This window comes from Morus notabilis, unplaced genomic scaffold (assembly GCF_000414095.1).
Source record: "Morus notabilis unplaced genomic scaffold, ASM41409v2 Scaffold279, whole genome shotgun sequence".
Classification (NCBI taxonomy): Eukaryota; Viridiplantae; Streptophyta; class Magnoliopsida; order Rosales; family Moraceae; genus Morus; species Morus notabilis.
This window is the reverse complement of record NW_010365881.1, coordinates 209,880-221,058: the sequence shown is the minus strand read 5'-3', so window position 1 is coordinate 221,058 and position 11,179 is coordinate 209,880. Positions and strand designations below refer to the sequence as shown.

General features: G+C 37.4%; 2 protein-coding genes across 3 annotated transcripts in view; one reads left to right on the top strand and one right to left on the bottom strand.

The window, feature by feature from the left end:
- LOC21395960 (probable protein disulfide-isomerase A6) overlaps window positions 1–4,790 on the top strand; it is an 11,086-nt gene extending 6,296 nt beyond the window's left edge. For both annotated transcript variants that reach the window (XM_024172662.1, XM_024172661.1), the window contains one exon: window positions 4,403–4,790. In XM_024172662.1, the coding sequence (XP_024028430.1) occupies window positions 4,403–4,477 (75 nt within the window). In that variant the 3' untranslated portion in view covers window positions 4,478–4,790. The remainder of the gene's footprint in view (window positions 1–4,402) is intronic.
- Window positions 4,791–8,576: 3,786 nt separating this feature from the next.
- Window positions 8,577–9,488, bottom strand: LOC21395959. Its single transcript, XM_010108721.2, has one exon. It carries the CDS (start codon window positions 9,461–9,463, stop codon window positions 8,639–8,641), a length of 825 nt encoding a protein of 274 aa, XP_010107023.1. The 5' UTR covers window positions 9,464–9,488; the 3' UTR covers window positions 8,577–8,638.
- Window positions 9,489–11,179: the final 1,691 nt, after the last annotated feature.

Genomic DNA, 11,179 nt, shown 5'->3' with positions numbered 1-11,179 from the left:
GTGAGGGTCCCCAAATGTCACTGTGAATTATGGAGAATGGATGTGAAGGCTTATATTGAATACTAGGATAGACATGCCGAGTGTGCTTTGCAAGTTGACATATTTCACAATGAAAAAACTTGGAATTTTTATTGATGAATAAATGAGGGAACAATTTTTCAAGGTACACAAAATTTGGATGATCAAGGCGAAAGTGCCATAACATAACTTGATTCTCATTTGAAACAGAAACAGAATTGGAAACAGACTCAGAAAAACAACTTGAATGAACTTGTCCATGTGGAGGAGGGTTCCCTTTGAGCAAGTAGAGACCACCACACATTTCAGCACTGCCAATCACCTCCCTGAATCCGCTGCCTGAAATTCACAAAGATTTGGATAGAATTTAGTCACAGTTCAAGTCACGGGTGAGTTTACTAATAGAAAGCAGATTGCAATCTAATTTTGGAACATAAAGGACAGATGAGAGAAGGAGATCCTTTGTCAATTTGATGGATCCAATTCCTGCCACGTTTGAATGTGATCCATCCGCTATTCGTACTGTGCTAGGACTAGAATAGGCACTGAACTTGTGGAAGACATTAATATCTCCAGTCATGTGATCCGAGGCCCCAAAATCAATTATCCATGGTCCTAATTTCCTGGTTTTCGCAATATGAGCAAAGGAAAATGTACCTTGATGTACTACCATGCTGGTATGTTGTTCAGCAGTGGGTGATGTGGACTGAGAAGGACCTGATACCTGTCCGAGTAGCTTCTACAGTACCTCAATCTGCTCCCTAGTGAACGGACTGGTTTCAGGAGTGGTGCTGGGGTTGTCTGAAGTGGTGACAGCATTTGCGCGGCTGTCTCGGTCCTGGCGTGCGCGGTTAGGCTTCCAATCAGCGGGCTTCCCATGTATTTTCCAGCAATTTTTTTTGGTGTGACCAGGCTTCTTGCAATGGTCGCACCATGGTCTTCCTCTTCTTTGCCTGTTATCTTGAGATGAGTTGTGTGTATATAAGGCCGAACCTTCAGCAACCGGGGTGCTCATATGTTCTGTCATCATTAGTTCCTGCTTTCTTCTCTTCTGACTTCAGCAAATGCCGCTCGGATGGAAGGCAGTGGCCTGCTTCCCATGATTCTCCCCCTTACTTCGTCCAGATCCTTGTTGAGACCAAGGAGAAATTTGAATGTTCTCTTTTGATCAACAATGTTTTTGTATATAGCTGCATCATTAGGACATGTCATGTCTAGGGATATATTTCAAACATATCAAGGTGCTGCCAGTACCGGGTTATTGTGTTGAAATATTGAGTGATTGTCATCTCCCCTTGTCGCATATCATGAAGTCGAGTTTCAATTTCAAAAAGTTCTGAGGTATTTTCAGAACTGGAGTAGGTTTCACGTGCCGCATCCCAAATTTCCTTGGCTGTTTTGTAGAGAAGGAAATTCTCTCCAACTTCGGTGGTCATGGAGTTTATTAGCCATGACATAACCATGTGATTTTTTGTTTTCCACGTCCGATACTTGGGATTTGTTGCCGCTGGAACAGGGACTTCACCGGTGAGATACTCATCTTTTCCTCTGCCAGATACATATATGAGGATGGATTGTGACCACTGAAGGAAATTGTGGCCACTGAGTTTGTGACTGGTAACAGGAAGAGGTGAGTTTTCGATGATATTGGCTGAGGGATTATCAGCGTTGACGGCTGGAGAATTTTGCTAAGGTCTTGACTGGACTTCCGAGGAACTGGTTTGGGTATTCATGCCGTATTTGGTCATGATGAGAGATTGATGATAGAGTGGATTAGGGTTTTGAATTCGGCTCTGATACCATGAGAATTTTGGTGAAGAGAAATTCTTATTAACCAAAGGAAATATAGCCCTAATATTTATACTTGAGTGGCCGGCATCCCAGTCCACTTATTCTAGGAAAGTAAATGGAGAATCCCACAAAATTAGGAATCTCAACAAACTAGGAAAGTAACTAAATTATGAATCAATCAATTCAATAACTGATCCTATTTATTAGGAAACTAAATCAGAAATCTTAATTTACAAAAATAACACTATCCTAATTTATATAACCTAATCGGCTCCTTTCTACAGTTCATTTTTTAGACAAGTAAACTTTTACCTCATTACGGAACAATAAACCGGTAGGTTCAGGATTAGGACTCTATTGGATATGTGATAGGAACTTGTTAGTTGGTTAGAGAAGTAGTAATGATAGGAACTTGTTAGTTAGTTAGAGAAGTTAGCTGAGAAGTTGTATGATGCTGTGGGTTGCATTGAGAATAGTCGGTTAAGGTGGGGGGCTGTACAGGGGATTGTCGGTTAGGAAGGAGGGGGAAGTGAATAAATAGGGAATAAGCTGGGATTAGAGAGGGGGAGGAAATTACTGGAGTCTGTTTGGGAAGTCTTGGCTGTAGCTGAGCAAGGGGAGAGAGAGAGTGTCGATTGTTAGTCTGTAAATTCGTGTGGTTCATCAATAAAGATTACATTTTTCATTCTTCTTGATTCGTTCATGTGGGAACACTACTCTGCTCTATCAATTTGGTATCAGAGCATCGATCTTGGTTATGGCCAGAAATAAGTTGGAGGAGAGGTTTGAGTCGGTGGGGAAGGAGATTCAACATGTTAGGGCAGAGATGAACCAGTACTTTGCTGATCTGCGTCGACTGATGGAAGAGCAAATGAAGCTTCTGTTGGCGATGGGGAAAGTTAAGACGCCGGTAAAGGAAATCGGCCCAAGCGTCGCCAGAAATCGGGATGGGGAATTTGGTTCGGGTCAAGTTGCAGGCCGTGGGTCGTTGGCCGGAGTTGAGGAAATTGGGCGTGAAGGAAGGATTCCGGCCGAACATAGGGTTTCCAGAGAAGATAGCCGGGAGGTGTTGGGGGTTGTCGGCGGCGGGGTTGGGTTGAACGGAGGGGGAATCGACCGTGGAAAAGGGCCGGCGGTGGAACCTAGGGAATTTGGAGGGGCTCGACATGAATCAAACTTGAACGGAGATCCTTGGGCAACGTTTGGCGGCGGAATAAGTTCCGATTTCGGCAATTTGGGGGCTGGGTCTCGTGATTTTTGGTCTGGGTCTTGGAATTCAAGAGACGTTAGGGCTGATTTTGGAGCAATCTTGACTGGGTCTTCGCCTTCTGGCATGGTTGGAACTGGGTCAGCGTTTTTGAGCGTGAATTCAGGCAAGATTTGGGCTGGGTTCCGAAATTCCGGCCGAATTTGGATGGGATGCTGAGATTCTGGCGCAATTGGGGCTAATTTCCGCGCAATTGGGGATGGGCCTCGCAACACCAACGTGTTTGGGGCCGGAATAGGGAATTTAGGCGTGAATTCTGGTGAAATTAGGGCTGTGTCTTGGTCTGCATGTGCGGACAGGGCAACTTCAGCAAGGTTGGGGCTGGACTTCCTAATTCCAGCAAGATTGAGGCTAATTTTGGTGCGATTGGAATTCACCCTCGAAATTTCAGCGAGTTTGGGGCAGGGTATGCAGAAATTGGTGTGCCTGGAGTTCAAATTAGGAAGTTTGCAAATGGCAGACTTGAAATTGGTGGGTTTGCAACTCCAAAACCCAACCTTTCTCTTGTTCACTGCTTTAGGACCCATTGTTGTTGGGATCGTCGCTACCGAGTTCATGGTTCCAAGCCTCTCTGTTGTAGTCTTCGTCACCGCTGAGCTTGACTCTCTTAGAGTCAATGCTCCATTCGACGTTCCAAGATTCAAGCTCATCGATATAGGAAGGAAGTCGAGTCATTCAGCTGCAATTTCTTGACTTACACCTTGAGGACAAGGTGTTTGTTTGAGGCGGGAGTAATGATAGGAACTTGTTAGTTGGTTAGAAAAGTAGTAATGATAGGAACTTGTTAGTTAGTTAGCTGAGAAGTTGTATGATGCTGTGGGTTGCATTGAGAATAGTCGGTTAAGGTGGGGGGCTGTACAGGGGATTGTCGGTTAGGAAGGAGGGGGAAGTGAATAAATAGGGAATAAGCTGGGATTAGAGAGGGGGAGGAAATTACTGGAGTCTGTTTGGAAAGTCTTGGCTGTAGTTGAGCAAGGGGAGAGAGAGAGTGTCAATTGTTAGTCTGTAAATTCGTGTGGTTCAACAATAAAGATTACATTTTTCATTCTTCTTGATTCGTTCCTGTGGGAACACTACTCTGCTCTATCAATATGTTTGGAACTTTTCTGGTACTGATACTGATGACTGCAACTGGCATCAGGGTTTTTTTTTTCTTTTCCTCATCAAGCAACTGGCATCAGTTGTTCCTTACAGAGTTGCCCTCCTCGTTTCACAACTGTGTTGATAATGTAACTTTCATTAATTGATGAATCTTGATTCTTGTTTTATAGCACTTGGTGTGCATAAATGTCTTTCATTAATTGAAGATTTTTATTTCTTTTCCAGCAATCAATCAGCCCAAGCAAGGCGGATGAGTTCACTCTCAAGAAGAATATTCTATCTACGTTTGCCTCGTATTAATCAGCCGTCGAAAGAAGTAGCGGATCCTGTGATTTTGCTTGGAGATCTTCATAACATAGTTCCAGAGATTTCATGTCTCACAATCTTCTTCTTTCTTAGCTTGGGAATGTAAACGTTATGCTGTACCCTATGCAAATCTGTTGCTAATCTGTACTCTATGCAAATCTGTTGCTAATCTTTTTGCGCTTTGAAGTTGAATAGTATAACCAGTTGAGGATAGCTTTGGGTAAAATCAACACAACATTTGTATTCTTGAATGGAATGTCTTAGTATAATATAAACTTTTTTGGGCATAGCAAGGCATAACTTGATGATGGCAGATGTGGTTTTATTTATAATTGCCGGTTTCTAGCCGATACTCTGGGAACTCACTGAATTTTTTAACAACCTAGGATTCTGTGTGAAATATTACATGGATCTTTTTCTTTTGCTAGAAATATCATATGACATGGATCATAAAACTCGTACGTAATTCAACGCCCTTAATCAGAAAGTGGGGCCGACTTTTGGCTTTTGGCGCACGGTGGCAGAATATATTGCTGTAAGGGTTCGTTTAGTTTGCTGACTTAAATTTTTAATTCGAGTTGAGATGCGACTATGTGAGTTTTTTGTTGTAGTAAAAAAATTAGATGTAACTGTTTTTGAAAGATTTTTACTGTAATAAAACTTGAATCGGTGAAATGAACAGAGTCTGAGACTTTTTGTTCAAGATTCATGTGAGCATTATTCGGATTTTGGAAACAGACAATGGGGGTGCTTTTGTTTTTGACGACAATGGGGCTGCTTTCACAATCCTATCCACTATCCATGCTCCTGAGTTTCTGTAGTATATAATTCTTCATTTCTTTCTTTTTCTTTTTCTTTATTTTTTATTTTTTTTATTTTTTGGTTTTGTTCATCAGCTGGAATTTTTATTAGACGGGACGGTTTAATCTGTCCAATTCTTTCCATCATTCTGAGTTCCTCATTCGCACTTGCTTTGTCTTAAATTCATCAATAAATTACATGGCAGTGGCAGTGACATACAACACTTAAATTCTGTTTTAATGCGTCGCTGGTATTTATTTATGGATGAATTAAAGACAATGTCAAGTGATATAACACTAGGGGCCCTTTTTGGTGCATTAGATAAGGCATGAAATTGGGATAAGCAATCCCAATCGCATGCTTAGTTGCAAAATGGAGAGGGGATAATTAATCCCAAACTCCAAAGTTCGAAGTTGAAAGTTCAAAGTAATCCCTGTTATCATCTTCGGAGTGAAGACGCCTATTCATTTCCTCATCAACTGTTTAGTGAGGGATGGTATGCTAAACATTCAACTTTGAAGCACTTGTGCTTGGATTACTAATCTGGTTTTACAAATTTGTTTTTGTTTATCTCGATATGGAAAATAAACTTTATTTTGAAAATTCTGATAATTTAATCATTCTCAAATTTTTAATCGAAGGAAAATACAGTTCAATTTAATCCTAAACTAAACATAGAATAATATAAGTTATTGTCCAATGTAATCCAATAGAATTTAATCTTAGCAATAATTCTATCCAAACCCGTGTACCAATCGCAATCTTAAATTGGTGGCTCGTTTCTATACCTAATAAAATGTGTTATTTAAGCGGTTCCAATTAGTCTTGCAGCAATGCATTCCGGTAACGTATAAGGAACTGTGATATCTTGCATTATTTTGTGAACTTTTGATTATTATTACTATTTTTTTAAAAATAATGATTTTGTTTTCATTTGATGGAACCGAATATTACAACTGTAGATCTAATAAAAATGCCAAAATCAATATAACAAAACTTTAATTATGATAAACAAAATAGTCAACAATTGCTTGACTCATGGAGGATATCATTGTGCATTTCTTCCTGTTGGTATTATCACTGCATTATTTGCAGTCACCTCTTTTTCAATATCATGCATTTTCAGCTTTTCCACATTGTTACTTTTCTTTTCTCCTACAAGCGTGGATCATGGAAAAGGATTATGAGAGCTAATATAATGATAATTTTTGTGTTTTGCTTTTCGGATGCTAGGCGAAATCAAAGTAGTGATGAAAATGACCAGATATTCAGATGGGGTCACAAGTGTGGAAATGGGATTGGGGACCAATTGTGAAAGGAGTTAGAAGTTTGAGCAACAAATTCAGAGTTCATATATTGAAGGTGATAGATCAATGTATAGAATCTTGAAACATCTCTCTCCTGTACATCTCAAGCTATGTGCCATCTTTCTTTTTTTTTTTCTTTTTTTTTTAAATGGATTCTTAGAATTAAATTAGAAATTTAGATAAGAAACCCATGAACAATAATGGAGACGGGGACCATGACTGGAAATTTTTCGACTTTTTTTTCTTTTTTTCTAGGCTAAATTTTATGAGATGTTTATTTTAAAGGTTTGTCTATGATTCTGAATCTTAGTTCTTAATTCTCTACATTATTTTTCTCTCACAAAAAATTTAAATTTTAAAAATCAGAATTATAAATTACGGTTTTAAATCCATGAACTAAACATCTCATTAAAATCCCCACCGCTGCTGATCATAATATAGGGGGCCTGGTTAGGTGGTCATGGACTTTTACCAAAAATTTCAAACTACAACAGTAACAAGAAAAAGGAAGTTTGGTTTTTTTATTTTTTTTTCCACACAATTTTTATCCGATCTTCATTTTTACTCAAAGTTTCCGTATTCTCTAAAGAATGCTAAATTGAACTTTATTTTGTATTGTTAAGATGATATCAACATGAAGTTGGTGAATCACAAAGAACTAGCCTCTGTATGGTAAGCTACAATGAATTTAAGGAAATATGATTTGTTTCGTGATTCACGGTTCAAACATTTTTATTACAGTATATTTTAACAAAAATTTAAATTTCTGTTTGTTTAAATCTATGAATCAAAGGGCACCTGTGTAGATGAGCGAAGTCAAAAGAAACAGATGCTAATCCCCCACCGAACAAGATTGACGTAGTAGGTCTTAATTCTTCCATTGCGTTTTTCATAAAAACTAGATAGACAGATACCTAATAAACACATGCTAATTACTATATTCCAAAAGATAATCCCGGAAAGAGGCAAAACGACAACTTGATGTCCTCGTTTAATTAGAGAGTAAAATAAAAATCACGCCTCACAATCTCAAGCTCCTTTATGTAAAATCTTAGGATAAACACGTCCCATGTCGTAAAATACTCATAATTCAACTGCCTTTTCCCTAACTTCACCTAGATTTCAATCATTAATTGGTGCGAAATTATAGCTCTAAGATAAGTAGCTTCTTATGCTCTCCAACCCTTTCCCCACACCTAACCCCATAAACAAAAGTAACAAAAAAAATTCTAGTAGGATATATAAAATAAAAAAACAAAACATGAAATCAATTTTTAACTGCACATTGCATTAAATTTAAAATATATGGTAATGTAAAGATATTTAATTAAAATTTAATGGTTTAGAGCTATGCCTTACTATAAGGTATTATTTCGCACCCTACCCTGTAATTCTTGAAAAAAATAAAAAAATAAAGGAAAAAAAAAAAAGAAAAGTAAAGTCAAATGTAAATAGGAATCTGGCATGTAAATGAGCATGTGAAGGCCACCAACTACTAACAAGCCATGCCCTTTAACCACCAAGGTTTTCTTTTTCACTTTCTTCAGTTTTCCAAAACCCCTAATGTCACCAACCCACATGGATAAGAATGTGAAATATAGATCGGTTTTTGGAAACTACATAGAAAATCTATCATCAATCATACACACACACACACACATATGAATCTCTCAATGCAAAATTGATTCATGTGAGTACGTATCGGATATGAAAACAGAACACATACATGATCTAAATCATGATAAATTCCACTAATAAATAATGATAGTATACACTTTCCACACATCTTGTACAACGCAAATGGGGAAAAAGCATAATTCGACCAACCCATTTTTGGGGGACAACTCTTTTAAACAAAAAAAAGCGAAGAAGACCCAACAACACCAACATCAAGTACTACAAAAGATTATCATCACATAATCTTCAAATCTCCAATCAAAAAAGGAAAAAAAAAAATCTATACAGTTACATTCTTTTTTGGGCATTTCCAAATACAACCAAGAAGATCATATCATATCATATACCATATCATATCATATAATCATATCTACCTCGAAGAAACCGGATTCAAGGCTCTAGCTAGGCCATTGACAGCTCCATAACCCTTTGAACTGAACCCCAAACACCCAAGCAAGCCTTGCCTATAAGGCAAGTAAGTCTTCTTCCTCATCTCCTCAGCTTGAGCTCTATTCGCAGTGTAGTGCATCTCATAAGTCTTCTTCTTCCCGACTCCATTCACCGCCTTTTTCGCCGAAGATTGCCCGCTTCTTTTCGCTTTCTGGGCATCCAATGAAACCTCATTAACGTTACTACTAGTACTAGGATTATTGGTGTTGTTATTGTTGTCGTTTTTAGTAGTATTCATGGGCTTCTTCTCTTTGGCTTGGGAAGAAAACGACATGGTGGACCAAAAGTACTTGTTGTTGCTTCTTCCTTCGCTTTTGCTTCTGAGAAACTCTTTCAGAAACAACCATCTCTTGGAGTTTCTACCGGCCGAAGACGACCGCGAAGACGAAGCCGAAACTAAAGGCGTGTTGTTAATACTAATCCCTTCTTCTTCTTCTTCTTCTTCTTCTTCTTCGTGATCGTCGTTCTTCTTCTGCTCCACATTATCACATACTATTTTCGCGTCATTTTCGAATGGAGAGCTCGGGCATCTCAGAGGCGACATGGACCGAGTTCTCCGCCGCAGCGACTTGTCTCGGAGCCTCAGATCTCTTCCTCGAACGGCTTCGAAACAAAGCTCCACAACTTCTTCTACGTCGTCGTTGAGATCCAGCAATGGAGCGAGGCTCTGCGGCTTTTCGAGATGGGTGGAGAGCTTCATCGGCCTGATCTTGCCGTTGAGGAAGAGCTCGTCAGCGGAGCTCATGGGCCGGGTCGGGCCCGACCCGGACGGGCCGAGCTCGAACTCGAAGCCGAGGCGGGGGAGTCGGTGGTTTCGCCATTGTTAGGGTTTTGGAGGTCTGGTTTTGGGTCGCCATTGTTGTTGGAGTTAGGAGGACTTGATGAAGCTTGGAGGTTCATTGTTGTTTTGAGGAAGCAAGAAACGGAGATTACGGCGTGGAGCTGAGTGCAAAAGATATAGATGGAGAGCTTTTGGCAGTTTTTATTTTGCACTTGGAGTTCGAGTTAAATTTCCTCTATGCCATTGCCATTGAGCTTTTTTCTTTTTTTTCTTTTTTCCGAAAATCGTTCGTTTTGGAAGTTTATGTAGAATCGGGAGTAGTTATTTATTTTTTAATAATTAAGATCTCCTTTATTTTACTAGAATTTTAATTTTAGATTTTTATAATAAAATTTTTTTAAAAAATATCACATTTAATTTTTTTTATTATAATAAAATACTCTAAAAGAATATCACATCTGAAAGAGTCTTAAATCTGTGTTAAAAATTATCTATTTTTTATAATTTTTTTTAAATTGATATGAATTTAAATAGATTTTATGTGAGGCGTACGAAAGAAAGTCTTTACTTTTTTATATTATAAGTTAAAAGGTAATTATATTTCCTTTTTTTTATTATTTATAGTTCATTTATTTTCTAACTACACAATTCATGTAAGTTTTAATTGAGTAAATTTTCTTTTTATACATCCTGTTATTTCAAAATTAACCTTAATTATTATTATAAAATCATTAAAGATGATTTTATTTATCTTTTTTCTATCTCTCCACACCCATTTTTTTACTTTCCACACTCCTTTCCATCTACACACCACATAAATTAAATGATTATTTTAATATTATTTATTTTATTTATTTTTTGTTGAAACTTTAGGCACGGAGCGATTTTTTTCTTTTAGTTCAATAAGAAATTTCATTATCTGTGAATCTAATTTCGAAAAGTTTACTATTACTTAGTTTTAGAAAAATAAAAGACATAAATAATTTGACAAATCGAAACCATTTTACATATGCTAAAACTAAACACATTCGGACAAAAACACTTTGAATTGTCTTGGAACAAATAAATCTTCTCTTCCAAAGAATATCACATTTACTCATTAGTCATTTTAGAAGTGATACTAAGGTACTGACTTTAATTTAATGGCAAAATAGTTGGGCATTGTTGGATTGATAAGTGGTGTAATATCAAATCTTGTGTAGAGGTACTGTGTTTGTCAAACAAACCTTGCGGACTTGTTTGCAACCATCCTCATCCATCCAAGTAATTCTAAATCCACAAATATGAACACAAGATGAAAAAAAAAAAAATTAAAACAGAAAATCTTTACACATAATAAAGAAAATTGAACATACCTCCATATAATTTTTTATAATAGTCATTAAAGGTGAAAATTAATGTGCATGTTTGGAATCATTTTCAAAAACGTTTTTCACATTTTTCAAGAACAAAAAAATAAAAATGCTCTCACAAATGTGTTTGGCACCCCATTTCCTGAAAAACAAAAATTGAAAATGTTTTTTACTTATTTTCAAAAATTAGCAAAACTAAAAACGATTAAGCATCGTTTTCGTTTCCATTTTTCTTTCCCCGCCCCCGAACACATCCATTTCCTCTCTAGTTTTCATGTATTAATATATTTATTTAATATTTTATTTTTTAATATTTTTAATATTATTA

What these genes read in the sequence shown, in the direction of transcription:
- LOC21395959 (XM_010108721.2), bottom strand. Translation starts at nt 9,463, where the DNA reads ATGAGCTCCGCTGACGAGCTCTTCCTCAACGGCAAGATCAGGCCGATG.